Raw genomic sequence first — 26310 nt, 5'->3', positions numbered from 1 at the left:
CAAATTTGAAATCATCTCTTCTTGTGCTTCTATGGTATAATAACACCATGCATGGCATGTTCAGTATACATGATCGGTTGAGTTGAAGATGACCAGGGTTCATCCACGTGACTGGTTTTGGTTTCGGTCGACGCGTAGAATGGTATTCATTTCGAAACAATAACAGAATTAGACTAGAGGATGTTTCAGCTGTATTTCATTCATTCATTCAGTCAACTACGCCAAACACAGCATACAGCATACAACTAGACCATACAAACACCTATCATCAGAGCTGAACGTGTAGCTACACAGATCAAGGTGCAATAGTAGCGTATAGATCAGACAGAGTAAAGGTATTTATATTCTCTCCTTCTCTCCATCTCTCCTTAACGACGGAGCCCCATCTGACACTCTCTCATCACTCGCACAGACCTTCATCATCCACTCACGACATTCAATTGTATCGTCCAATTCACTGTATTCCTTTCTCTCTCTCTCACCATCTCATCATGCATCATCACCAACGACACCATCTCACTTCACACCATCATCAATAATCAATCTCACTCTCACTTCCACCTAAACACCTACTACACCACACAACATCACCACCAGTATTTCTATCCTGAGTACGGTGACCATTCATATTCGACTTCTCTTACCTCGTCTCATCCCCACACCACCCATAATGCACCATGGCAGCCGCAGTAGCACTATCAAACTACCAACTAGGCGACATCCTCGGGCGCGGAGCGAGTGGCTCAGTCTATCGAGCTCTCAACTTCTTAACAGGAGAGACAGTAGCCATCAAGTCAATCTCCCTCCTCTCCCTCCCACCATCCTCATTACCAGATATAATGTCTGAGATCGACCTTTTGAAGAACCTCAACCACCCGAATATAGTGAAATACAAGGGATTCGCAAGGGACAAAGAAAACTTGTTCATCGTATTAGAATACTGTGAGAATGGAAGTCTACAAAGCATCTTGAAGAAATTCGGTAAATTCCCTGAAAGTCTCATAGCAGTGTATATCTCCCAGGTATTGGAGGGGTTGATATACCTCCATGAACAAGGTGTTATACATAGAGATATAAAAGGAGCGAATATCCTAACAAATAAAGATGGGTCAGTGAAATTGGCGGATTTCGGAGTAAGCTCAAAAAACCAACCTAAACCTTCTGCTTCTTCGTCTCCTGGAATGGAACATACGAAGAAGGAGGATAACGATAATGAAGTGGTCGGTTCACCGTACTGGATGGCCCCCGAGGTGATTGAGCAGAATGGGGCGTCGACCGCCAGTGATATTTGGTCGGTTGGGTGTGTGATTGTTGAGCTGTTGGAGGGGAAACCACCCTATGGGGAGTTGGCGCCGATGCAGGCGCTTTGGAGGATCGTACAGGATGAAGGGATGAAGATACCTGATGGGGCTAGTCCAGTGGGTCATCTCTCTTTTAGATATACATATTGAGTCTGAAGTGACCAGGGAATTGACTGACGTGAAACCCTCTTACCTCGTTGTCCACTCCCTGCTACTCATTTCTATTCGCCATGACAGATCGTCAAAGACTTCTTATACCATTGCTTCCAGAAAGATCCGAATCTTAGAGTATCAGCCAAAAAGCTTCTCCGTCACCCATGGATGATGAGCGTGAAGAAATCGACCGAACCGCCTGTACAGCCCGTCCCCCCCAGAACACCATCAAGTCGACCACAATCTCGCGCTGGATCTGTCAGAGTCTCATCAGGAGGGAGAGATACGGTCAGATCTAATGAGAGAAAACCCACGACTGGGCAAAATATTGCGAATACATCTTCGGGTAGTGGGAGTGGAAGTGGGAGTGGGACCGTCAGAGCGAAGAAACCTATGACAGTGTATGACGAGGCAGTTCAGAGGGTACAGGAATGGAACGAAGCGTTGAACGGTAAGTCGATGTTAGCTGCCAAGGAGGTTCGTGATAGACATTCAGCTAACAATCGCTTCACAGCTTCGCCAAAAGCATTGGGAACGATGAGACGCCTGCCCTTACCTCAACCTCGTAAACAATCAGTATCGAACGTTCGACAAAGAGGAGAATCGAACGGACCACTGGGACCTGGACTATTTGCCTTACCCTCTAGGTCATCTGGAGATGCCATTTCTTCTCAATTACATCCCACATCCGGATTACCTATACCCATCTCTCAGCCTGGTATCATAGGGAAAAACTTGCACGTTAGTGATGTTCTGAACAGGGCAAAGGAGAGCGAAGGGGATGCGGAGAGTTGGGATGATGATTTTGCGGCGGACATAACGCTGACGAAGAAGATTGGGCGTGAGTAGTTATCCTTCGAGGAATCAAGAGAAAAACCGATAAGCTAATACATCGAGGATGTTACAATAGATCGCCGGGACGAATCTGCCGCAAGCGAAGATCTCAATCAGAAGACATTACGACCCACCAAGTCACCTGCTGTCGCTATGAAATCGTTACCCCCTCTATCATCTGAGCCATCGAAACTCCCTTCCAATTCGCGATCAACTTCTGCAGGCCAGATGGAAGATTACTCAGATATAGGATTGGACGAGGATGAATTGGGGTTGGAGACAAAACTGAAGAACCTGAAGGTTAGCTGGCAGATTATGGTCATTGTCCATATCACACAAGCTGACATGCCGTTATACAGCTGAAGTCACATGGCCGCAAAGGACTAATGCATCCCGACGATATACATAAAGTCCCGCTCTCTCCTATTCCATCTGCACCTCAGAGATCCCTCTCAACACCGTTCAAACCCTCTTTACCTGTCCCCATTACACCTTCCCCACGGACACAGGCGCGTTCGCCACCATCCTCGAGGCAGAGCTCACTGAGGGGAAAGAATACCCCGGGTACCGCTGCGGATAACAGTGAGAGTTTGGTGGAGCTGAACAAATATATGGAGAAGGATGAAGGGTACGATGATATCTTTGAGGGTGTCCAGCCTTCACAGGCTAGTGGTAGGTGCTTCTTGTGCCCACTTCTGTCTTTCCCCCCTTCTTTACACTTCGGTCTCATGGCTTGTTGATGATCTGCTTGCTCACCTTCATCCCTCATCTCTGTAGGCTCGAAATTGCACACACAATCCCTCCAACTGACTCGCCGATCCAACGTCTCGTGGGCGTCTGACGAAGCAGATGAAGAGCAAGATCCATTCGCAGAGATCGAAGATGACTTCGTGACTGAGGATCTCGAAGCGATCTTATTGAGAGATAAGAGGGCTACGTTACATGCTAATGTGAATAAATTGGTGGAGGATTTGACACCTAGTACACCTCATGGGGTATTGAAAGATGGGTGTGATGAGTTGGTAGGTCACATTTTCATATGTCCTGACCAAATCTATTCTGCTCCCAATGAGAGGCGGAAGGCAGCTGAACAGAGAATATAGCTATCGTTACTTGAGAACACACCTCCTGAGATGGGGCTGGAAGCTCACTTCGTAGCTCAGCATGGGATGTTAGCGTAAGTCGTCGAAAAGGCTGTTCCGAAGTCGACTGCGTCCTGCTGACCATGTATCCTGCCCGCTGATTAGTATCCTGGAAGTGCTTGAATCGAGGTTGAGCAGAGATGTGGCTGTGAGATTGCTGAAATTGGTCAACCTTGTGAGTTGTTCAGCTGTTCCACACGCTTCCTATTGTGGGTTACTCGAGCTGAGCAATGTGTATTGTCTAGATCGTCACGTCCGATCTGGAGATGCTAGAGTCGTTTTGCTTAATTGGTGGCATACCTGTCATTATAGTGAGTCTTGACTGAACACCGGCGTGCAGCAGATTGACCCATAGGGAATTAAATGTAGTGAAGCAATTACTAATCCGAAGCTAATTCTTGACAGCCGTATACGTCAAAGAAGCATTCTTTGGAAACTAGGCTGGAAGCTTCTACCTTCATACAGCAGCTTACGAGTTCAGCGTTGACTCTGCAGATGTTCATTTCGTAAGCATCGAGTTCATCGTGATCTTTCGTACTGCAGGTGGGCGGGCATGCTGATGATGATTTCCCACCCTCAGCTGTCGAGGTCTCCGAATCCTGGTCGAACTCCTAGACGAAGACTACGCCTTGAACAAGACTTTGGTGCTCTCTTCGCTAGAAGGCATATCATCGGTATTTGACTTATCATCACCCACTCCCAAACCAGATTTCGTAAGGATGTTCGTGAGGGAGGGAATACTTGACCCCTTATCTACTGCCTTACTATCAATACTCAAGGATGATATTCTCAAGCACAAGGTGGAAGAGAAGGAAGATCAAGGGGAAGTTGATAAAGAGGAATTGGAGAGTGCTGTTAATCGAACGGTGGCTACACTTTTGCTGTTTTGTCAGGTGGCTCAGGGCGATAGGAGGGTGCAAGATGGGTTTGCGAATCGGGGAGTCATGACTCGTAAGTACCCTCTTATCTTCTGTACGAGGTCTCGAAATATTGGGATCCGAGTCGTTTTGGAAATAAGGGCTGGGAATATAACGCTCTGGTGGTGTGAACGATGCCATCGATTCGAAAAGCTGATTTCTCCGATTCTTCTTCAGGCATTCTAAAGGCTTGTGATCTACTCAGTGGCAAATCGCTTGTCATGGCCATCAAAGCTATCAAGCACCTTGCAACTTCCACACAGTTGATAGAGGTCGTACAGAACTCGAATGGCATAGAAATACTTGTTGGGATACTGGCAAGGAATATGAAGGGATCTCATGCCTCTGTGAGTCGGCTTCTAGCATCTTGGCCAAATACGTCTACCTGCTATATTCAACTCAAGCCTTTCACTTGACCTGCATAATGAAGGTATCAATTACTGATCATTCTTTCCGCATTTGTATAGGAAACCGTTTCAAACCTCTTCCAAACTATTTACTCCATGACCAAACTGTCCAAATCGAGGCAAGAGGAAGCTGCTTCGAGCGGGATCATACCGCTTCTCAAGAAGGTCGTGCAGTCGAAATCGCAGATGAGCGATTTCGCGCTGCCCATATTATGCGATCTTGCGAATGCTGGTAAAGTTAGTAGGAGGCTGTTGTGGAGATATGATGGGCTGAATTGTGAGTTTTGCTGGCGCCCATGCAGTTTACAATCAACTGACCAGGTCAACGCTGTAGTATACCTTGACCTTCTTTCGCATCCATATTGGCAAGTATCGGCTCTAGATGCTATTCTGACTTGGTTAGTGTTATTTGTCATCTATCATGAGGACGAGAAATCAAGAAGCTGACGGAGATCTGGCCGACTAGGATGCAAGATGAGACTGCTAGAGTAGAAGATGTTTTACTTGAGAAATCAGCTTCTGATAGTCTGGTTAAATGCTTCGTACAAGCTTCTGGAGTGTCATTCGAAGGTATACTAGATCCGTGAGTAATGTCACCCCTTCTAGCGTTCGATACTATGGACGAAGTACTGAATACCCAGCCTTGTCGCATGTGATCGCAGCCTCATCAAGATCCTTCGACTATCCACTTCCCTCACCTCGTCAATCTCCCATCCACCATTCTACACCCGTCTCTCAGAGACTCTCGAAAAGTCCACCCACGCAGCTATCAAGCTCAACCTCCTCAGACTAACAAGGGTAGTCTGCGATACTCATCCAGATAGGCAGAATCTGGTAATCCGATTCGGCTTGAAGAACGTCATCGAGAGATTGAGTAAACAGGACAGTGCGATCTTAGTCCGCGAATTGGCTAAAGAGGTATTACCGGGTTTACTTTTTGGGAGCGATGCTCCTGATCCAGTGGACTTGGTGAATCTAAAAGAACAAGATCAAAATCAAGATGGAACTATCAATCTCAGTTCTCGTCCCGTTATAGGGAAGGACAGAGAGGGCGGATCAGGGTTGAAAAGGACAATGTCGGAGAATGTCCTTTCTGATAGATTCGCCTACCCTCAACCTCAACCTCACACTTCCTCTTCAACCTCAACAGTCCGATCGATCCATTCGATATCCTCTCCTGCCCCTGCCCCGGTGGACAAATCAACACATCAGCGAATGACTTTATCTCGATCATCCACACTGTCTTCGACATTATCCAAATCTCAAATAGATTCTAGGAATATGCCTCCTCCGCCTCTCCCAGCACCAATCTTACCGTCATTGTCTGGTGGAGGGGAGAGACCGAAACATAAGAGAAAGATATCGAGGAATCAATTAAGGTGAATGGCTTCAATCAGTCATATTGCATCTCGTCCCCCTATCGTTCATCTTGACACTCAATTTGTCCCTGCTTTGATGTGGTTGATTGGGGATTTGTCATTGTCTGTTGTGAGATGAGGAATGTGCTGATATCTTTTGTTACTCGAATATAGAGAAGTACAGTGGCAGACTGACGAGAGTGGGAAAGTCAGGAGTGTCAGGACGCCTAGTAAATTGGTTGGATATACGATTGAATGATCGATATCCCTTCCATGGTTCACTCAAACCTTCTCACAGCGGATTACACTTGTTTCCATTCCACCCTCATCAAAAAGTGTATATCCTTGTGTCCGACCATCCCACTGTCCATTACTTGCCATTCCCGATATAACCAATACCCAAAACCCAATACCAAACATCATGCTTTACATTTATTCCCTGCATATCTGACTATCGTCTCACCTATACCTTCATCAGTCTTTCTGCCAGGATTACTGTATATCTGTACATTGATAGATCATTCACATGAATTGCATGCTCTCTGATCTTTCAAATCTATCAACCTACCAATCTCAAATCTACAACCTACCAATCCAGACCTAAGGACTCAACCTCTTAGGATCTCTAGGGAACAAACTCGCTCTCCTAATATTACCCAACTTCAAAAACAACATCACCACACGCTCCAACCCTATCCCTCCTCCCGCATGAGGCGGCGCACCAAGTTTGAACGCGTCGAGATAACCCGACATGCTCGCTGGGTCGATACCCACCGACCTCATTCTCTCCGCCAAGAAAGCGGGGTCATGGACTCGCTGAGCACCCGATAAGATCTCTTCGCCTCGCATGAAGAAATCGTATGAGTTGGAGAGGGTATCGTCGGTGGGATCAGGCATGGTGTAGAATGGTCTGATGGCTAGAGGGAATTTATCGAGGATGAAATAGTCGGTTTTGTATTTCTCTCGAACAAGTCGACCGAGGAATTTCTCGTTTTCGGTGCTGTGAAGGGGTAGACATGTTAGCGAACACTTCTATATGTTCCGTAAGAAGTAAGCGTCAAGCAAATATGTACACCATCTGTTCTCTCCCTTGAGGCTCGCCCGTCTATACCTCATCCCCATCTGAAATTGAGAGAAGCACCACCCCACTCACCTCAAATCATCCAACTCTCCCAACTCCTCACCATCGCTCCCCTTCGCTCCAGCCTCTTTCAACATCTTAATTCCCTCCTTGAAAGGCAATTTGAGCGTCTCATCCAAGAACAAGAAATCTTCGTGTGGGAACTGTTTCTTGATAACTTCAATCTCATGGCTGAACTTGGTCTGCAATCCCTTGAAAATGGATTTCAACATTTCGTCGAGGACCTCGAGGACCTCGTGATAGTGCTCTTCAAAGGCCATTTCGAGATCGAGACCCATGAATTCGGTCATGTGTCGATGGGTGTTGGAATCTTCTGCTCGGAAGACTGTGTTTAGAGATCAAGTCAGCATAACCACGATTTCAGGAAGTAAACATGTCAATAGGATATCAAGTGATATTGAGTATGAGAATGACTACAGGAAGAATGACTCACCAGGTCCAATCTCATATACCCTCTCGAGATCACCAGCGATAGCCATCTGCTTAGCCAACTGAGGCGACTGGGCGAGGAAAGCGGTTCCTGCACATCATCAAACACAATCAGCTCTACAAGCCATAAGAATACATTTTCCGAGCTGACTCACCATTGAAATACTGTACTTTGAATACACTCGCACCTGACTCAGTAGCGGCACCTTGTAATTTGGGAGAATGAATCTCGATGAATCCCTGAGAATTGAGGTAATCTCTGAAGAGCTGGCCCACCGCAGATTGGATTCGGAAGATCGCTTGGTTGGTTGGTGTCTACCAAAATGCAAACAGTCAGCAAAGCGCTATCGCACGGCGATTTCGAAGCCAAGTAAAGGAAGGCTCACCCTCAAATCCATTACTCGGTTGTCAAGTCTAGTAGGAAGAGCGACCCGGGAGTATTGGAGGTTCTCATCTTTCTCGGCCTGCGATATGATTGACCCATCAGCTAACATTCTATGGTATAGTGCGGATAATCTCGCTGAGATTGACGCACCTTCTCGAAATCAGCTTCGGCTCGGGAGGCATCGTCAATTGAGAATGGGAGGTCTCCAACTTCGACAGCGGTGAAGAGCTAATCCAAACTATTAGCTATTTTGACATTCGCATGATAATGAAAACGTTAGCTACGTACCTTGTGAATTCCAACTTCGTAGTTGGTGATGGTACAGCTCTTCACTTCGGCAGATTTGATAGTACCCTCGACGAGAACGATAGATTCGGACTAAAAGGATTTTCTCATGTGAGCTACTCTGCCTGGAACAGCTCGAAAAAGAACCAGCTTACAGGGATGAGCTGAGAGTATTTGAGCATCTGCTTGGATACTTGATTCTCATCTTTCTCACCCGACACGACGAGTACACCTTGGAGGGTGTGGGTTTGTTGTCTGAATGCGAGGAAGACAATCTTGGCACCTGGTCATTCCCATGTTCGTCAGCAAGACGTCCTGTACGAGGAAGATGATATCTCAGTCCGAGTAGTAAAGCCAAACCCACCTTGAGCTCTGGAGTTGTGCATCCTTGCTCGGAAGACTACCCTTTGTCCTACAGATTCTGGGGAGAGTTCAGAGAATTTGAGGAATTTTCGGTCTGTGAGGATGTACCGATGGTATGTTAGCAAAGGATACCCCGTTTGCGATAACATCGAGTCCCGTTTGTTCAAATGAGCGTCTTTCCCAGAGATATACGAATATAGAGTCCATGCTCTGCTTTCCGGTGCTCAGACATCCCATCAAACAGTCAAACTACTCACGGTTCCTCTCCTGACTTTGGTGCAAAGGCAATTTCCCATAGTTCTGTTTCGCATGATCTTCAGCCTCCTTGGCTTCCCTCTTTTTCCTCTCCTCCTCTTCTCTCGCAGCTCGCTCAGCAGCCTTCTTGGCCTTTTCAGCTTCCTTTGCTCGCTTCTTCAATTCGGATTTGGATGGTCCGGCTGGTGCGTCCCCTTCGGCGGTGGGAGCTGGAGCGGTGGTGGTTTCCACAGCTGGAGGGACGGCTTGAGTCTCTTGTGGGACTGGTTCTGACATGGTCGTTTGCTTCAGTCTGATATGTATCCTTAAAGTGGAGTGTTCAAGATTGATAGAAGAAGGGAAGGAATGTTGCGTTCGACCTGTAGATTGTGGATGGAATTTCAACGACTCAACCCTCGGATTCACTGACTTTGAATTCGGCTAACCACGGAATGAGTTACGTAAACAAAGGAGATCACCCTTATCAAGTTCATAGATTGCCACGTCATGGTTCTGCGGCAAGTTCCGATGACAGAGGTGATCGACTCGCTCGTTTACAGTTACGCTTGAATCCGAAAGAATCAAAGAACCATTCCGTCACAAAATAATATATAACAGTGCTTCTCTGACCATCTCTCATCTTCTTTACTACCCTCATCACCCATCAAGAAATATTCACATCAATATGGCTGCTTCTGCCCCCGAACAAGCTGGTACTTCCGCCGAGACTCAACCAAGACAACCCATTTGGTTGAGATGCGAGAAGAAACCTTTCGAACATCGATCAGCTTTGACCCCTACCACCGCTAAGACTTTGCTCGATAACAACTTTGAGGTGTTTGTTGAGAGGGATCCTCAAAGAATCTTCGATGACGAGGAGTTTGAAGCGTGAGCTGTCTCTATCAAAGTGTAGATATACACAGCTGACGTTTTGAGGTGGGCGTAGCGTCGGATGTAAGCTCGTACCCAACAATGAATGGCCAAGTGCCCCCGTTGAAGTCCCTATCATTGGTTTGAAGGAGCTCCCAGAGTCAACGTGAGTAAGACGCCTACCCAGACTCCGTATCCATCAAAACTCATTACACACATCCTTAGAAATCCAAGTCATGCTTTCTACTAATTTGTTATCTTATGTGCTAACTGCCCACTCCAGCGACCCCCTCCCCCACACTCACATCCAATTTGCCCACTGCTACAAACAACAAGGCGGATGGACCGATGTCCTCCGACGATTCCGGGAAGGCAAAGGTACATTGTACGACCTCGAATTCCTCGAAGACCCAAAGACCAAGCGAAGAGTAGCTGCCTTCGGTTTCCACGCCGGTTTCGCCGGTGCCGCCGCGGGTGCTTTGGCTTTGGCAGCTCAACAACAGGATGGTGGTAAAGGTGTGCTCAAGGGACTCAAGCCATACAAGAACGAACAAGCTATGGTCGCTGAGGTGTCTGAGGCGCTCAAGACTGTTAAGGGTGGTGTAGAGAATGTCAAGGTTCTGGTTATTGGTGCGCTTGGTAGATGCGGTAGTGGTGCGGTTGACTTGTTCAGAAAGGCTGGATTGTCTGAGTGAGTCGTACATGCCAATAACGTGCAAAATGATGGGAATGCTGACTGATATGATATGTAGGGACAACATCGTCAAGTGGGATATGGCTGAAACCGCCAAGGGTGGTCCATTCCAAGAGATCCTCGATGGTGGGTAGCTAGTTCATCGTCGAACCTTTTCCTGATGGGTCTTAGCTTATCTCTATGAGCATAGTCGATATCTTCGTAAACTGTATCTACCTCTCCCAACCCATCCCCAAATTTATCACCTCGGAATTCATGGCTCAAGCAGGAGATGCCAGAAAATTGGCTGTGGTCGTCGACGTATCATGTGATACTACCAACCCTCACAACCCTATCCCGATCTACGATATCAACACTACCTTCCCTGAACCAACTGTTGAGGTAGATACCAAGGGTGTCGGAAGGAGATGTACTGTAGTTTCCATTGATCATTTACCTACTCTCGTGAGTTTATGTGAACGGATCATGCTGTCCTCCGCGGTCTGCTCGAACGTATCGAAATTGCCCCATTTCACCGAGACTTTTTCTTACAATTGATCAACGCTGACAATCCGTTTCCGCCGCAGCTCCCAAGAGAAGCCTCGGAACAATTCTCCAAAGACCTCTTACCCACCATCCTTAGTCTCCCACAAAGAGCCACCGAACCAGTATGGACCAACGCTGAGAAGCTGTTCAAGCAAAAGTTGGAGGAAGCTAGAGTCGACGATGAGAAGAATGGTATCAAGGCTTAAGCGCCTCTAAAATAATACTGGGATTCAGCTTGGAAAGCTCAAATCGTTTTCTGATAGACGCAGCAGCTATGCTAGTTCGGAGGATCCTTATCGTCCCCCTGATCCAAGTTAAAGTCGCATACATATGCATGATTGGTGAATATTTGACTTTATGATTTGCTTACAATACTACGAGATGTCACTACTGCATGGGGTTTACAATGACGCATTGGGTTGAACGCACGATCTTTAATGTCCTTATCTACCCTCCCGCTTTCTTGATCCTGACAGGTGATTGTTCAAGCCATCAAACTACGACACTCGATGAAAACACATATTGAGCTCTGTCGTTGTCATTGTGATAGCCTCAAGTTCATCTATTTAGACACTTTGAACCTGTTTGAAGAAAAAGCCGGCCGCTCCACCAGTGAGAATCGTGACACTCGTGTAGATGAGAAGGATTCCCTGTTAATCCGTGATTTAGCTATAATGAAGCTGACTGTCATCATGATCCTCCACCCACATAATTTTTGTACCCGTAAGCCCCAATGACTCCTCTCAATACATCGTACTTCAGCAGCGATTCGGAGATTGGACCTGCCGTTTCAAGTGAGGTCAGTCCATGCTTGTCAAGCATGCGACAAGGAAAATGACGACATACCCGAGCTCATATTCCCAACACCTCTCACGAAAGCAAAGATGGAGAAAGTGAGAGCAGTGACCGCAGGATCATCGCCTATGGGCGTGGTCAAACCAAAATTGATCAGTATCTCCGGCAGACTGACGGACGACAGTCCCTTCGTGCAGTTTTAACTGAAGATTTCCCACAACTCACGCGAGACAAGGTGGATGATCTTCGACCAGACAGCCGAGAAGCTGGGTCCAAGAAGTCCAAAGACGATCGCAAAAGTGACCAAGACACCTGAATTCTGCCCAAATCCCCATAAGAACGCGCAAGCCGCTGCACTTCCAGCGCATGAGATGAAGATTGTCGACCTTAGCGACATTCTATCCGAGAGGTATCCTAGTAGTCCGTTTCCTATAGCAGTAGCAGCTAATAGTGGGAGTGTGGGAGTCAGCTCAGGGACACACAGAAAGCTAATTCTCAAGCAGCTGCTCACCATTTAAGATAGCGACTAGAGCCGTACCGTCCGGCTTATGCAGACCCAGATCATCGGCGTAGGCTTCAACAACAAAATAAGCTCTTGGCGTGTACGAGCGAGATTCCTTATCGGACTCACAAGGTAACCACAAGCTAGGAACGAAATTACCCAGACTCGTCACCCCAATGACCATCATGCCCAACCACAGTGCCTTCCTTTTACCAAATGACCAATCGATCTTAGGTCTGATCCTACTTCTGCCGTCTTGGTCATATCTTGACAGGGGAACTCTACGCTTGATGGGTATGAGCGCGATTGATCCTGTGACTAGATATCCCAAACCCAAAGCTATCATCGCTGCCTTGTAGCTGAACCTCTCTAATAAAGCTTGCATGATGAACGGAAACACAGTTCCTCCCACACCGGTACCGGCATACATTGTTCCCGAAGCAAAGCCTCGTCGGGCATGCCACCACTCGAACAGCAGAGTGGCACAAGGGAAGTAGCATGCTGATTGACAGGAACATCGTTAATGGAAGCGTATATGTGCTGATTACTGGGGAGGTACTAGACTCACCACATGACATGGGATAGAATATCCCAACGGTAACGATAAGATGCCATGGCTAGATTAAAAGTTCAGAGCTTGAACCCGACCTGCATTAATGGTTTACTCACTTTCGTTACAAAGGCACTGGAGATCATCGATACAGAACCGATAATTAACCCCACCACCTGCAAGGTCTTCGTCCATCTAGGTATCGCTGCGAATATTCTGCATCATCGCGGTCAGTACCCACCTACACAGCAAGCAGAACGAATTACTCACGGACCGAAGAAAGCACATCCCATATAAAGCAGCCCCGTTTGTAAAGTAGCAGCTAGAGTGATCGCCGAAGCCCCCTGACCTTGGAACAACGTGTTGGTCCAGTAGACGTGCAAGATACCAATGGAAAATGGTAAGCCCCAAATCAGCGTTTCCATGTATGTCGCTCCAAGAAGGAATAACCATGCCTGTCTGCCGCCATCCACAGGAGGAAGAGCTTCTATCGAATGGTCATTGAGCTGCTCTTGACTCTGTACGGCGGCATTGCCGGTCTCCATAGCTGGCGCGTCCTTGGAGGTCGAAGTCTCCACTGTACCGTCAAAAGTAGAGCTTCGACCTGAGACTGCTACTAGCTCTATCTCATTCTCTGTTGACATGATGGGAGTGAAAGACTTTGTACAAGTGCTGTTATTATTGACAAGCAACGGATTCGAGAATACAGAAAAGCAAGAACGTAAGACGAGAAGCACCAAGCCCATTATATGAAGCGATTTTCAATACTCGCTTTAACCGAGCTCCTGCATTTAACCTTACTTCGGCAATGTCCGTAATCACGTGGTCTCGGTCATTTGCTTCGCTGCTGGCGGGATTTACACCTTTGGTCCTCTCGTTCTACCTGCCGACCAGTCTATGCAGCTTGTTCAGTTCACCGACTATATCTTTAACAGATAACGACTATCTACTCATCGGACCAGCACATCGAATGCGGTCGATAGTCACTCCACGGCTGGGGTTGTTGCTACCTGGATTGGAGGTTACCTTTACTGAACGATACTGTTTCCAGGCCGTTGACACGAATACGAAATGCATAATGTCCAGTAGGTGCGATCTGACAAGAAGGAGACAGGTAACAGCCGCACAGCAACTTCTCTGCTAATGTCCGGTGGGGAATTGTAAACGTAAGAGCTGTGTACTGGTGCGCCTACTCAATAAGTGAGTTTTGAAGGTCTATCCTTACATACCGGCACCACCAGCGGGAGGAGCGGAGCCTTCCTTCGGGGTAGAGGGGCTCGAACTCTCTCCACCACTTGGTTTACCTCCTCCTCCACCACCACCGATAGGGTTCCCGTGCTCGTCGCAAGGGGAGTCAGGGGTCTCGCATCCAGCTCCAGTACATTTCCCGCCCCCACCTCCCATTGGAGAGGAACCGCTGCTTCCACCAGGCGAAGATCCACCTCCCACGGGAGAGGAACCACTGTGACCTCCCGGCATACCACCGCCACCGCCACCAATGGGGTTACCGTGTTCGTCACATGGGGAGTCGGGGGTTTCGCACCCTGGTCCAGTGCATTTTCCACCACTGGATGGAGAGGTGGAGGGTGACTCGCACCCTTCACCAGTGCATCCTGAACCACCACTGGAAGGAGAGGTAGAAGGTGACTCGCACCCTTCGCCAGTGCATCCTGAAGAAGGAGTCTCTGGGACAGGAGCTGCGGGAGCTTCGGGCGCGGGAGCAGGGGCGGGTGCTTCGGGAGCAGGGGCGGGTGCTTCGGGAGCAGGGGCAGGGGTCCCGCCAGTATCGCCAGATTCACCACCTGAGCTTCCAGTGTCGGGAGCGGGGCAGGAGCCGACGTGGGCATAGCTGCAGCACCGGTTGTACCAGCAGGAGCGACAGGGGCAGCGGGTGATCCACATCCTTCTCCACCACACTCTTCGGCTGGAGCAGAGGGAGAGGTACCGCAATCTTCACCAGTACAGCTTTCTACTGGAGAGCTAGAAGAAGTTCCACAGTCTTCGCCAGAACAGCCTGGGGGAGCAGAAGATGATTCCTCGCAGTCTTCAGAGGGGGCCGGGGCAGCGGGTGCTGGGGCAGCAGGAGCAGCAGCGGCGCTAGTGGCGGGAGCAGCTACCTCGGTATTAGGTAGGGGAATGGCAGTGATAGCTGTTGTAGGCGAAAAGAACATTCTTTTAGTAAGTTGTTGCGTCGGCTAGACTATCGAGCCGGCATCAACCCACCTGTAGAAGCTAAGAGAGTCATGATACTAAAAGCGAGAGTGAACTTCATATTGTAGATAGTGACTAGCGATGCTGATATAGTAAAAGTAGGAGGATGGGGAATGAGGGGAAGTTTGACAGATCGTGCAGGGAGGAGAGAACGCTGAGAACGCTAGAATAAGGCTTTTATACCTGCTTGAGAGGGTACAAGCTGTTCTTGCGAACGAAAGCACAAAGCAAGTATCTCAATTTGCTAATCGTATCTCCTCCCTTGCAAATTGACACTTATAGCTCGTCCGGCTTGTCGATTAGCTCTTAATCAAATCCCCCTTCAATTGCGATCGGGGTCGGGGACGAACAATCGTAAATCCAAGGGGTCGTCATCAAAGATCATCTTATGAAAATGAAAATATCAGAAGATTGCGGATAAGATAGTCAAGAAGTGCATGACAATCCGCAGCAATCTTTGAACGGAAGAATCTAAAGATTCCCACGCACAAGATTTGATCCTTTGTCGACAGTCCTGACCGGAGAGATGCAACTCCGACAGATCATTGAGTCGTCTTCATTGTAATGAGTCCAATTGCAAGGACCCCTTACGATATCTCAAAGGCAGGACCTCAATGATAACCATGGCAGTCCTTTAGGGAAATCGGAAAGCCGGTCGAAGTGGACCCAGTCTCCACCAGATATCAGTGAGACGCTGCTTCGTACTGGGGGAAGTGTGATGTTAAACTCAACAAAATTCCTAAGGGCCATGCGATCGAGCGACTCCATCGGAACCCTTCAGTCCCCTTCCAATGGCTGGCCGATGGAGGCGTGTAACGTTTAGTATCTCCTTTCATGGGGACGTAAAAGGGAGAATGCTGTGTTGCGGTGTGTTTGTGGGAGAGGCGGAAATACACCAGTATGAGCTTCACATCTCGGGCTATCTCTCTTTCTTCTTCGTTCGCAACAATACTCCCGATAGTATCTTTCTTTGACGGACCGTATGAGGTCAGCTGCTTTTATCCACCTGAAAGGGAGTTCACCTTGCACATCGGAGTTAACGATCCCAAGTGATTATTTGAGATGAACTGTTCGATCCCACACTGCATATTTTACTCCACAAAACGAGCGGAAACGGTCTCAAGTGAAGGGAATGGGACACGAGTCAACGTAGATAACCGACTGACTTTGAAGTTTTGCCAGAAAGGTCAACGATCAAAGGAGGAGAAGATGAAAAAATTTGAGCTACAGCTACCTCTCGAATGAAATATCATGTCTGCTCACTTCTCATAATTAACCCCTTGATTGAAATCTAAAGCCAACGCTTCTCCTCCGAAAAACGCCTTGCAGAGTTGCTACATACAGTGCCTCAACTCGCAAAACATGTCAGCTCCATTTCCAGCTCAAGAGACCGTCGCTGCCCAGATGTGGGAAAGGGAAAAGCCACTTTTACCACAAGATCGTAAGTTTATCGTTCTTCCACTCTGTAAGGCCACACTGATCGGATCTGTTAGTGGTCGAGGCATATCAACGATACGCCAATTCTCAAGCTGGAACCGCCAAAGGTTTGAGCGAAAAATGGGAGGACTACGTGACATATACTGACGAAGTGTTACACACGCTCGTGCCGAGCGAACGTGATGACACCAGCAAATCCAGCAAGCATTTGACTGATGAAGGTGAGCAATGCTCTTTCTTCATATTTGCCATAGGAATGATGAGCTAAAAGGGTGACCTTGCGTCTTCGAACATCAGAGAAAGCCAAGAACTGGGCTGATAGATGCGTGGGATTCATGAACTCACCATCAGGTTACCAATGCACTTGGGCGCGAGAAGCCTTCACCCAGTTGTTCGATACTGGCTGGATGCCATTCTCCGTAGATGAGATTTGGAGGAAGCGCCCTTCTCACTGGGAACCCACATCCTCATCCTCAAGCTGAGTGGCTGCCTCATACGTGATTAGGTTTGTGTATCACAGGAGTTAATATGTGATGACGATGCCCCGCGTTTTCGATTCTGGTGCTTCGCATGGGACTTGAAGAATCTAAGGGATTTGGTGATTTTCAAGAATTGATGCCTACGTCTAGATGTGAGAGTGTTCAATATATACACGCGTGAATGTCAGCCAACATGATTTCTTCGAGAAAAAGAAACCCAGTTCAGTGATGCTCTGAATGTTTCTGAGCTTTTCCATGCAGCTGGTAACCGATTTATGGAGGACGTACAACATCATCCTTTACCGTTGACTGCGAACCTTTCGGCCAAGCTGGCTTTCCTGGGACATGACAGGCAACACGCTCTGAGACGTGGCAAACAGGGCTCAAACCTGTCGCATTGAATAGCTTGTTCGGACGGCCTTGCCCTTCGTAAGTCAGATTCATCGTCAGCTCGAAGGACCGCCATTCCTTTCACCTGCCATCCTTTGAGGGACTCCACTCGAGCGAACAAAAAAAGGCAAGATATCTCGAGCTGGTGTCGTCATAATACTTTCATAAAGGATTCGCAGGCTTCCCAGAGTGTTGTGACAAAATCTGGCGTCTTATGCTTCTTGAAAGGATTGGTATCTACAAAGGATTCGATGGTATGGGCAAGGCTGGCGACGCTCGTGAACCACATATATAAGAGCTTCTCCAGTGGCAACAGACATGATCAGTCCTCATAACACATCTGACTGCCTACATATTATCACATCAGCTAGAACGCAATGGAGGATAAATTCACCAAGCTGTCTATTCAAGGCGAGAAGCCCCAAGGTACGCTCGTGTCCATCTTTGATGATAATCCTAGGACCTGAATCTCTCCTTATATAGTACGAAAGTATGACCCAGCCCGTACTGACCTTTCTGGACGCAGGTGAACACCTTCCCGTTCCGAGAGATCGAAGCGGATATGAGGATGAATTTCCCGACGCGAAGCGAGATGAATAAAGCAGTAAGGAGCATAAGTTTCACAATGCACACGCTCACCGACCGCTCTTGGTTGCAGGGCTTGCTTGGGAGAATCTCTGTCAACTTGATGATGTCGCGCAATTTTCACCCTCAAAGCCGGGTGAGTTAATCTCTGTGAGTGTACAGGTGGCGACTGATCACCAGCGTTACGACCTGTTATATCCATAGAAATCGAAACATACAATTATGCGATAGCGGACTCCAGGACAAACCTCGAAGAACGAAAAGAACTCGAAATCAAAGTACAATGCTCACCGCGGACTACTCAACGATTTCATGCCCACCCTACTCGACATATCACGAAGACCTGCCAATATTGTGCAGCCCACAGACCTTCTTTCGGGTACGACAGTCCCACTTCTGAGCGACTATCTGGTATCATTGAAATCGGACGTTGGATCTAGATTCAATTCTAGCCGTCGAGAATTCACTAAATCTCTTAACGGACTTTCTCAACTTTAGAGCCAAGGTGGAGATTGATACAAGGCTGCCCTTTTGCTGCTCTTGAGGTTGTTGATTACATGATTCGATGGGCCACCTATAGTCTTACTCATCCATGCCACCTTACAGTGTCCGAACGTGTGACTCATTATGCATTGGGCCAGTACTTTGGATGCAGCATTCTGAAAGAGATGACCTTGACAGCATTCCGTGCTGAGCAAGGGAGATTCTTGTCGAATTACTCCTGTCGAATTCTGCTTCAGACCATGTCATCGATAGCACAAAAAATCGTGTGTGACCTCGTGGCGCACTGAACGCATGGTGTTTTCCAGGGGAATCGAGACCTTTGAAGGGAGAAAGGAGCGATCCGAGTTTCATGCTTCTCAACTGGACTTGTCGTTTTAGTTGAACTTTTGCGATGTGACTTTCTCATGTAGAAAGCGTTCGGATCCTTGACCAGAATTCACAAAAGAGGTACAGGGCCCAGAAGACCGACCACACTGATTGGATGTGCAGAAAGGTCTGAACGGTGTATCGGTACGTATCGTTCTTGTGTTTTCGTATTTCGCCACTCGACCATCAGCCTTCAAGCAAGTTACTCTTCTCCTGATTGTTTAGTGAGCTATTTCACTTTTCCCAACGACAGGCATGAGTGACCATCGGCAAATCTCTGAGGGCAGCCTTGGTAAGTGTTATGCTGTATCCTGAATTCATCTCCTCTGTCATTGATGTCGGTCCGATACCTGGCGTTGTGTCAACTTGACCGACAATTACTGCTCACCCTATTGTAGGCCGTGTTCCCTCAGGAAATCGGAGCATTTACCAAAATGCGTTCTCGACATTGGACACTCAGAGGGGTAAGCGGCAAAAATCATCGATACACTTCGGGAAGGCAGCTGATGCATCAATCGTACATTCGTCTTGATGTGTAGCCGGGGCTGCTTTCAGGATGGTGAAAGTCTTTGACGATTATATGAGACTCACGCCGGAAATCTCAGGTCAGTGAAGGCCAATTGATCCTCTTGCTATGTGGATACAGTAGGGCTAAATCACGGGTGTGCATCGATACTGGACGTAGATCAGGACAAATATTTCCAAATCATGAGCAGCTCGGCTGTTGATAACGAAATAAAGACAGAACTGTCATCGGCTTATAACAGCTATCAGGAAGTTCTCAGTAAAATTACAGATCGGTTAGCCAAGTCCGCTCAAGTTCCGGAATATATACAGATGTTCGAACGCCATCCTAGCTACCATCGCAGTCCATTGATTCCTACTTGGCAAGATTCGTATTGTAGAGGGCCGGGCGAAGAATTGATAGATCGTCGTGAACGTTTCAAAGCGCTGTTAAAGGACACTCCATTCCCTCCAAAGACTGAGGAGCTTCCTTCCACACCGATCGTGGAACCTGTTGATGACGAGAGATCGCCAAACGATTCCGCTGCGTCTTTTATGGTTGGAGCCCGAAATGATTCCGAGTCGATCTCGGGAGATTCTACTGCGCCCTCGGAAGAGGGTCACGAACAGCACGACTCCGGGGTCAATATCGGAGAACATAGCGATTTCGAGACAATTCCAAATGGCTCTACTGCGACTTTGGAAGAGGGCCACGAACCGCTCAACTCGTGGGTCAATATCGGAGACCATAGCGATTCCGAGACGATCTCGAATGGGTCCACTACGCCCTTGGAAGAGAGCCACGAACACCTCGACTCCGGGTTTGATATCGCAGATCACAGCCATTCCGAGACGATCGTGAATGATCCTACGCCCTCTGCTGCCTCGGAAGAACAGCAGGAACAGCTTCACTTCTGTGATAGATATTCCGGGAGGAGATAGAAATCCTTATGTCAAATAATGAGGTTAGAGAAACTTTTGAATCTGATTATTCTTGAGCGATGTACTCTAACCCACATGCATGAACTGCGATGCAGTCGATTGACATGAATATGACATACGATCCGCTATGCAAGTGGTAGATAGCTTTTCCTCCTATTCTCTTCTTCCTCCGTGAATTTCCACATGATCCATTCAGCTTTCGTCTCCGTTTCCAAAGGTACAGGAGATGAGGACATGGTGATATCTTCATCTTGTACCGTTTGTGTGGTCGCAGCAGACTGAGAAGTAGGTAGGTCGTTGGTTGGATCAGGGGGTAATGGGATTTTATGTATGTTGAGACGATGTTTATGCAGTGAGAGTAATGAGGGGTGGAGATGCGGTCTATCTGATGATTGGGGTTAAGATATAGCTATCAGCGATGTGGTCTCTTTACTATCTCGTCTGTTGCCCTTCCGCTCTGATAGAATACGCAAGATTGGGCAGGGAGATCGTGACGACCACGATCATCATTAACTCACCATCTAGTAGACATACGTATACCCCCATCCTTGAGGGATCCGATTCTTTCCCTTTCATATTCTCGACGCCAGCTGCATCAGCTTTCGTATGACCTATACATATAGACACACGGTTAACATCAGCATGTTACTGTACATTCTCGATCTTCAATCTTCAGATCAAAGCCAGGATTGTAGTACGAGGGTAACTCACGATCAGGTAGTACTTGAACAGGTTCAATGGTATTAGGTAGAGCCCAGTATGTCTGATTTGTAGGTTCAGAGGGGAGAGAGGTTGTGGTTTTGGGAATTGGAGAGGGCTGTGACATCTTGCACGCCTGATACTCTGAGAGAGGGTGCTTATGTGTAGGTAATTCTATATCTTTCTGATCTTGAGTTTGGAAGGTCCTTGTCCCTCTACGATCTTGTGATCGACTTGAGCCGATGTGCGTTTACGAGTGATCGGTCTACTCGGTTCGATATGTTCGATGGTTCGTTGTTCGATGTGAAATCCTGCTGCTGGAGATGTCCGTGCAAGTCCTATAGTATTCAACCAACTCTGAATCCTACCCAATGTTTCTTCTCTCGATGGGTTGATTCTTCCGACCTTGACCTTGCGTGGTCCTTCGTATCTTTTGTCTGTTTGTTCACTTTGAGCTGATGTACGTTTACGAGTGACAGGTTCACTTGATCCAATATGACCTTGGGTGGTTGGTCCTTCGATCTGGGTATTTATCCAACCCTCGATCCTACCCGATCTCTCCTCTTTCGAAATCGATTGATTCGTGACTCTCAAATACTCAAACACCCCCTCTTGATCTTCTCCTTCCAAGCTTTCTCCTTCGTAATCTTCACCTTCAGCCAAATATCCCCCAAGAGAAGAAGTAGTATCCTCTGTACCTTCTCCGTCGTCGTGGCCCCACGAATATACTTCCCCTCTCTCTTCGAGAAACTCAGCTTTCTGATATCGAACCAATAACCAGAAATCCCACCAGAAATCGTCCTCGAGCGCGAAGAGGCCGAACCACTTGATCTTGTAATTTAGGTCTGCTAGGTATGCTGAGGAGGAGATGCTTTGTTCTGACTCTGAAATTGATTCGGATGCTTCTTGTTCTTGTTCTAGCTCTAGCTCTGGATGTGGATCTACGTACGAGAGCAGTGGGTCTGCGTGTGGGAGATTATGGGGGGCGGGGAGGATGGAAGTTGACATGAACGATTATGGTACAGTGTTTTCGTATCTCGACCGTCGTGAAGCGAGGGGTTGATGCTGGTTCTGCTGAACACTGGGATTGTATGCTGAATTGTTTATGAGGATGGTCAGCGTATATGGCTGAATGGACAAGACAATAGTCAGATGCAAGATGCGAAAGTGTGAAAGTACAACCAAGATATAACTGCGGTATACGCGTCTGCTGTACGTTGACAGTGTGATGTCATTCATTTACCAATTACCAATGGACGGCTCAAGCATGCTCATACTAGTACTGCTTCGTAGGAAACCACCAAGATACTTGTAGCCTCAAGCATAAGTCATGATACAAAGAGTTCAACCGTTTCTCAACGTGAACCAGAGCTGCGAAAGTGCACAAGCTGAAAACAAGACGCCTTAAGGCAGACTCCAATTAACGTACTGCCTTCTGCTGACACCATCCCATTTCAAGCTCAAACTGAATATGTTCCAACATCTACCCCATATGCCATCCTGCTACCACAGTAAATTCCTAGGTGTAGTCGAAATGCGAAATGTCATCACAGTAAGAACCTAGAGAATGTACAAATTATCTTGCTGTATCTGTATCTCGTCCTCTAGTTCCCATCCCATCCCAAAGCAAACGAAACCCTTCTAAACGGTTGGAGGTGTTTATCGGAGTCGTCTATAATCATACGAAACAGAGATCAGCATGTTTCATTCACATACTGATATCATTGGAGACATATGTCCACGAGAAGCAGATGATATGTCTGCTGTGCGCTCCCACAGAACACCATCTGACTGCTCCTCCGAGATATCTTATGATAGATTAGGCGGCGCACTCACCTGGCCTCTCGCTCAGATTCCAAAAGAGCCAAGATATCGTTGACTCTGACGGGACCCTTGACGTTTCGGATGATGGATCGGTTGGACTCGTCCATGAATTCTACTCGGACTTGGGTGACACCACCTCTTGAACCGGTTCGGCCGAGGACCTGTAGGTTCGATATGAAGATAGTGGTTGACGTGAGTGATAGCGGCGATAGGGGAGTAAGGTAAGGGAGGGACAAGAACAAAATAAAGTCAGCATGACATTCCTCTTTTAACAACGTTTCTCAGCTCGTCGACGTTCTCTGGATCTGGCAGTGATATCTTTCCTTCGACCCATCTTCTTCCTGTTTGACTATTCTGTCCTCGTACCCATCCGACACTCTCACACCCTTAGTCCTCCGTATCTCCAGCACATAATGCTACGCCATCCTTTCAACGAACTCTCTCACATGTCCGTCTACCCTTCAATCCGAGACAATGGTGTTTCGAAGTACGCCAGACCCATGACAAGTCCAGCGTAATCCCATCCCACACCATCATCCCCTTGTGTCCTTTCGTCCATCCTCCTCGTGTTATCCATCGTCACCATCTAGGTCATCCAACCTCTCCCGTCCACCTTCCATGCCGTCCACCTTCTGGCCCAGTCCATCCGTCCGGGTAACATCCCATCCCACTACCAGACACCACTGCCAGATCCAGCCTGAAACACAACAACACTAACCTTGAGGACACGGGCAAGCTTGACTGGTTGCTTGTTGGTAGATTCCTATATAACGTTGAACGAGTATCAGCATCCCGTCCTATCTGCTCTTCCTTTGGTGCTTCTTCTTCTGATAGCTGGCGAGAGGTGTATGGGGAGGGTCGTACTAACCATTTTGAGTGTCTTTTGATTGAGGGATGAGGGGGAGTAAGAGGATGGATAAGGATTTAAAGGTTTTAATGGAATTGACAGACTGTGGATTGTCGATTGACGGTGAGCCAGGTAGCAGTAGCAGTGGTGGTTAGCAGAATCAGAGTGGCTCACCATACACCCTACACCATACAGTACACCGTACCGTTAAACATGAGGGGGAGAGTTCAGGAACGAGATCAAAAGTGGCACTGATTCATCAAGCAGGTCGCGGCATTTGGACTACATCGGCGATAGCTTATGTCCGATATGCACGTCCTAGGAAGCCAATTTGGCATGGATGCATGCTGAAACCAACTCGCTAGCATAGGCTCATTCTCATCATTCTAGTATCCTTCTTCTCAACCACCCACGCACACAATATGCGACACACATACATCCATACTTATGGATGAATAAATTCAATATATATCTGCTATGCTATGCTATGAATACGAAATCTTACGAGAGAAAAGGTATCTCGTGTAACACTAACTCATCGTACAAATACAGTACAATGATAAAATTCTACAACAGCTTCACAAACCCACAACCATCTCTCCCAACCCAAAACCAAATCCAAATTCACTTCTCGTTTCTATCTCCCCCATCTCCTTTGAATTGAGGTAGCGACTCATCCCAAGAAATCTCTAAGTAACACAGCCGGATCCTCATACTTCCAATGCAGTGTATGTTTCTTCTCCTTCTTCTGCTCCGTCCCGCCATCCTTGGCATTATCCAACTTCAACAGACTATTCTCTAGTAACCTATTCATAACCACCTCTGAGCGGGGTTTCCCACCTAGGTCGTGCGTCTGCCCTTTCCTTCTAGTGGACGAGAGGGGCGATTTGACATCACCATTGGCAGGCACCGGTGTCGACATTGGTTGTTCCTCCGTAGGGTGTATTTGGCCGGAATGTAATTTATGAATCACAGGTGAGATTGTAGGATTTAAGGTGGGATTTAACATTAATAGATGGTTGAGAGAGTTTAGATCGAGTTTATGCGATTGAGACTGTGATTTATCTTTGTCTTTATCCCTTACATCTTGGGTCTTTGCATCATCCTCCCCGTTTACCTGGATACCCTTCTGTATATTTTCGATATGACTGCCTTTCGATAGTCTGATAGTGTTGATTCCTGGCCTATCATGCCCCGTGAGATGTAATAACCCATATAACATATCTTGGACGTGCGAATCCAACCCTACTGCAAGGAATTCACCGATCTCGGAGGTAGCGTCTGGAGCGAGGGATAGTTGATGGGTTTTGGCGTATTGCGATAGGCGGAGGGAGAGCTGGGAGGAAGAAGGGAGATGACGAGTTTGGGGAGATGAGGGTGGGAGTGGGTAATCTGGGGGAGCAAACGGGGTTCGTTAGTTATGATTTGGTAAGATGTCGAATTGACCGCGATGGCTTGAAAAGTGTAGTTGTTTAGATTGAAATTCATAAAGAAGCGGGAGGAAATGCAATCCAGAGAGGGACACTGAATTTGGGATGTCATTCAACAGGACATAAAGAAGGAATTGGCCATCCTTCGCATATCATGAAGCCGAAAACATCTTGGTGGGCTATTTCACACCCTGATTGGGGATAACCAAGAAAGAAAGAAAGAAAGAGAGAGCGACTCACTACCCTGCGCACCCCAACCTGACATCCTCCTCCCCCCAACCATCTCATCTTCCACAGCCACCGCATCTTCGCCCTGATGATTTTTCCCCAATACCGACCTCCTAATTCTCACCCTCTCTCTCCCATTCACTCCCGTTATCCAATTGGTTACTCTCCCTTTCGGCTGAATGACCTCTTCGTCAATATCGTACTCTACATCGTCGTAACCTACCCTCTTCCTCTTGCGGGCGGCGGAAGTAGTTGGAATGGGGGTATAGAGGGTTGGGGGGATTGAGGCGTTATTTAGGAGAGAGAGGAGGAGGGTGTTGTGTAGTTCCACTGTTTGGTATTGTTAGCTTCTTTCTCTATACTGCGGGTTACAGGATGATCTTTGTAGGATGTATGATAGTGGAACAAACGCGTAGGGCAAGATGATGATAGGACAGCAGAGAACGAGCAGGATGATCCTCGGCATCGAGATCATATAATCCTGGAGTGATGAGGAAGTACGTTCTGACCACTATAGATCCGAGTGATCAAGAGTTGAGGGGACACAGGGGACAGGGTGATATGGAGAGATACAGTTCCAGCCTGTTGATGAATCATTTGGGTCAAACCAGATCCATACTCACATTTATCCCCCTTGAACCAACCCCTCACCATCCCCTCCAATTCACTCTTCGCCAACTGACCCAACAAATACCCATTGAGAGCCTTCCAATACGGCAAGCCATCTTCACCCAGTACATCGTGTAATTGCTGTTTGATCGAGTGCGTGTCTATCCTCTCGAAGGGGAGGGGTTTCGGTAAGATTGGTATGGAGGAGGAAGCGATAGCATTGGGGTTGGGTGAGTTTGTCATTGACATTGTGGGTGGTATAGCCCACTGGGCGAGCTGGTTGAAGTACCAGAGGGTAGGCAGAAGGGTATTTAGTCGCCTGAGGGTGTCGGAAGGTGTGGATGGTTCGGTATCGCCTGGATGATTTCGT

At 47.6% G+C, this 26310-nt stretch overlaps 11 protein-coding genes across 11 annotated transcripts; 4 read left to right on the top strand and 7 right to left on the bottom strand.

Moving 5' to 3' along the window:
• Window positions 1-677: 677 nt before the first annotated feature.
• On the top strand, window positions 678-6371 carry I302_106556 (uncharacterized protein; the record flags this gene model as incomplete). Its single annotated transcript, XM_065870297.1, has 17 exons — window positions 678-1418; window positions 1539-1905; window positions 1969-2295; window positions 2365-2588; window positions 2648-2960; window positions 3066-3310; window positions 3392-3465; window positions 3536-3605; window positions 3676-3741; window positions 3836-3936; window positions 4011-4381; window positions 4525-4694; window positions 4815-5031; window positions 5089-5152; window positions 5221-5337; window positions 5417-6133; window positions 6287-6371. The coding sequence occupies 17 exons, from the start codon at window positions 678-680 to the stop codon at window positions 6369-6371; spliced, it is 4269 nt and encodes a 1422-aa protein (XP_065726369.1).
• Window positions 6372-6712: 341 nt separating this feature from the next.
• Window positions 6713-9246, bottom strand: I302_106555 (aspartate-tRNA(Asn) ligase; the record flags this gene model as incomplete). Its single annotated transcript, XM_065870296.1, has 10 exons — window positions 6713-7112; window positions 7266-7578; window positions 7687-7773; window positions 7838-7997; window positions 8069-8146; window positions 8218-8295; window positions 8356-8445; window positions 8508-8635; window positions 8717-8809; window positions 8973-9246. The coding sequence occupies 10 exons, from the start codon at window positions 9244-9246 to the stop codon at window positions 6713-6715; spliced, it is 1701 nt and encodes a 566-aa protein (XP_065726368.1).
• A 388-nt stretch (window positions 9247-9634) lies between these two features.
• Window positions 9635-11244, top strand: I302_106554 (uncharacterized protein; the record flags this gene model as incomplete). Its single annotated transcript, XM_019192796.1, has 6 exons — window positions 9635-9837; window positions 9896-9985; window positions 10103-10510; window positions 10572-10639; window positions 10704-10957; window positions 11080-11244. 6 exons carry the CDS (start codon window positions 9635-9637, stop codon window positions 11242-11244), a joined length of 1188 nt encoding a protein of 395 aa, XP_019045793.1.
• Window positions 11245-11604: 360 nt separating this feature from the next.
• On the bottom strand, window positions 11605-13529 carry I302_106553 (uncharacterized protein; the record flags this gene model as incomplete). Its single annotated transcript, XM_019192797.1, has 9 exons — window positions 11605-11688; window positions 11747-11820; window positions 11885-11959; window positions 12059-12277; window positions 12345-12407; window positions 12465-12836; window positions 12904-12952; window positions 13005-13101; window positions 13156-13529. The coding sequence occupies 9 exons, from the start codon at window positions 13527-13529 to the stop codon at window positions 11605-11607; spliced, it is 1407 nt and encodes a 468-aa protein (XP_019045794.1).
• Window positions 13530-14106: 577 nt separating this feature from the next.
• On the bottom strand, window positions 14107-15056 carry I302_106552 (uncharacterized protein; the record flags this gene model as incomplete). The annotated part of the gene is made up of 2 exons (XM_065870295.1): window positions 14107-14734; window positions 14803-15056. 2 exons carry the CDS (start codon window positions 15054-15056, stop codon window positions 14107-14109), a joined length of 882 nt encoding a protein of 293 aa, XP_065726367.1.
• Window positions 15057-16458: 1402 nt separating this feature from the next.
• Window positions 16459-17015, top strand: I302_106551 (uncharacterized protein; the record flags this gene model as incomplete). The annotated part of the gene is made up of 3 exons (XM_019192799.1): window positions 16459-16537; window positions 16590-16754; window positions 16831-17015. 3 exons carry the CDS (start codon window positions 16459-16461, stop codon window positions 17013-17015), a joined length of 429 nt encoding a protein of 142 aa, XP_019045796.1.
• Window positions 17016-19565: 2550 nt separating this feature from the next.
• Window positions 19566-20303, top strand: I302_106550 (uncharacterized protein; the record flags this gene model as incomplete). The annotated part of the gene is made up of 1 exon (XM_019192800.1): window positions 19566-20303. One exon carries the CDS (start codon window positions 19566-19568, stop codon window positions 20301-20303), a length of 738 nt encoding a protein of 245 aa, XP_019045797.1.
• Window positions 20304-20428: 125 nt separating this feature from the next.
• I302_106549 (uncharacterized protein) lies at window positions 20429-21129 on the bottom strand (the record flags this gene model as incomplete). Its single annotated transcript, XM_019192801.1, has 3 exons — window positions 20429-20688; window positions 20822-20914; window positions 21015-21129. The coding sequence occupies 3 exons, from the start codon at window positions 21127-21129 to the stop codon at window positions 20429-20431; spliced, it is 468 nt and encodes a 155-aa protein (XP_019045798.1).
• A 47-nt stretch (window positions 21130-21176) lies between these two features.
• On the bottom strand, window positions 21177-22010 carry I302_106548 (uncharacterized protein; the record flags this gene model as incomplete). The annotated part of the gene is made up of 1 exon (XM_019192802.1): window positions 21177-22010. One exon carries the CDS (start codon window positions 22008-22010, stop codon window positions 21177-21179), a length of 834 nt encoding a protein of 277 aa, XP_019045799.1.
• Window positions 22011-22834: 824 nt separating this feature from the next.
• On the bottom strand, window positions 22835-23697 carry I302_106547 (40S ribosomal protein eS28; the record flags this gene model as incomplete). The annotated part of the gene is made up of 3 exons (XM_019192803.2): window positions 22835-22987; window positions 23545-23589; window positions 23695-23697. 3 exons carry the CDS (start codon window positions 23695-23697, stop codon window positions 22835-22837), a joined length of 201 nt encoding a protein of 66 aa, XP_019045800.2.
• A 649-nt stretch (window positions 23698-24346) lies between these two features.
• On the bottom strand, window positions 24347-26189 carry I302_106546 (uncharacterized protein; the record flags this gene model as incomplete). Its single annotated transcript, XM_019192804.1, has 3 exons — window positions 24347-25065; window positions 25344-25661; window positions 25955-26189. The coding sequence occupies 3 exons, from the start codon at window positions 26187-26189 to the stop codon at window positions 24347-24349; spliced, it is 1272 nt and encodes a 423-aa protein (XP_019045801.1).
• Between the last annotated feature and the right edge of the window lie 121 nt (window positions 26190-26310).

The sequence above is a fragment of the Kwoniella bestiolae genome, chromosome 5 (genome assembly GCF_000512585.2).
Source record: "Kwoniella bestiolae CBS 10118 chromosome 5, complete sequence".
NCBI lineage: Eukaryota > Fungi > Basidiomycota > Tremellomycetes > Tremellales > Cryptococcaceae > Kwoniella > Kwoniella bestiolae.
This window is presented reverse-complemented; position numbering and strand designations above follow the sequence as displayed.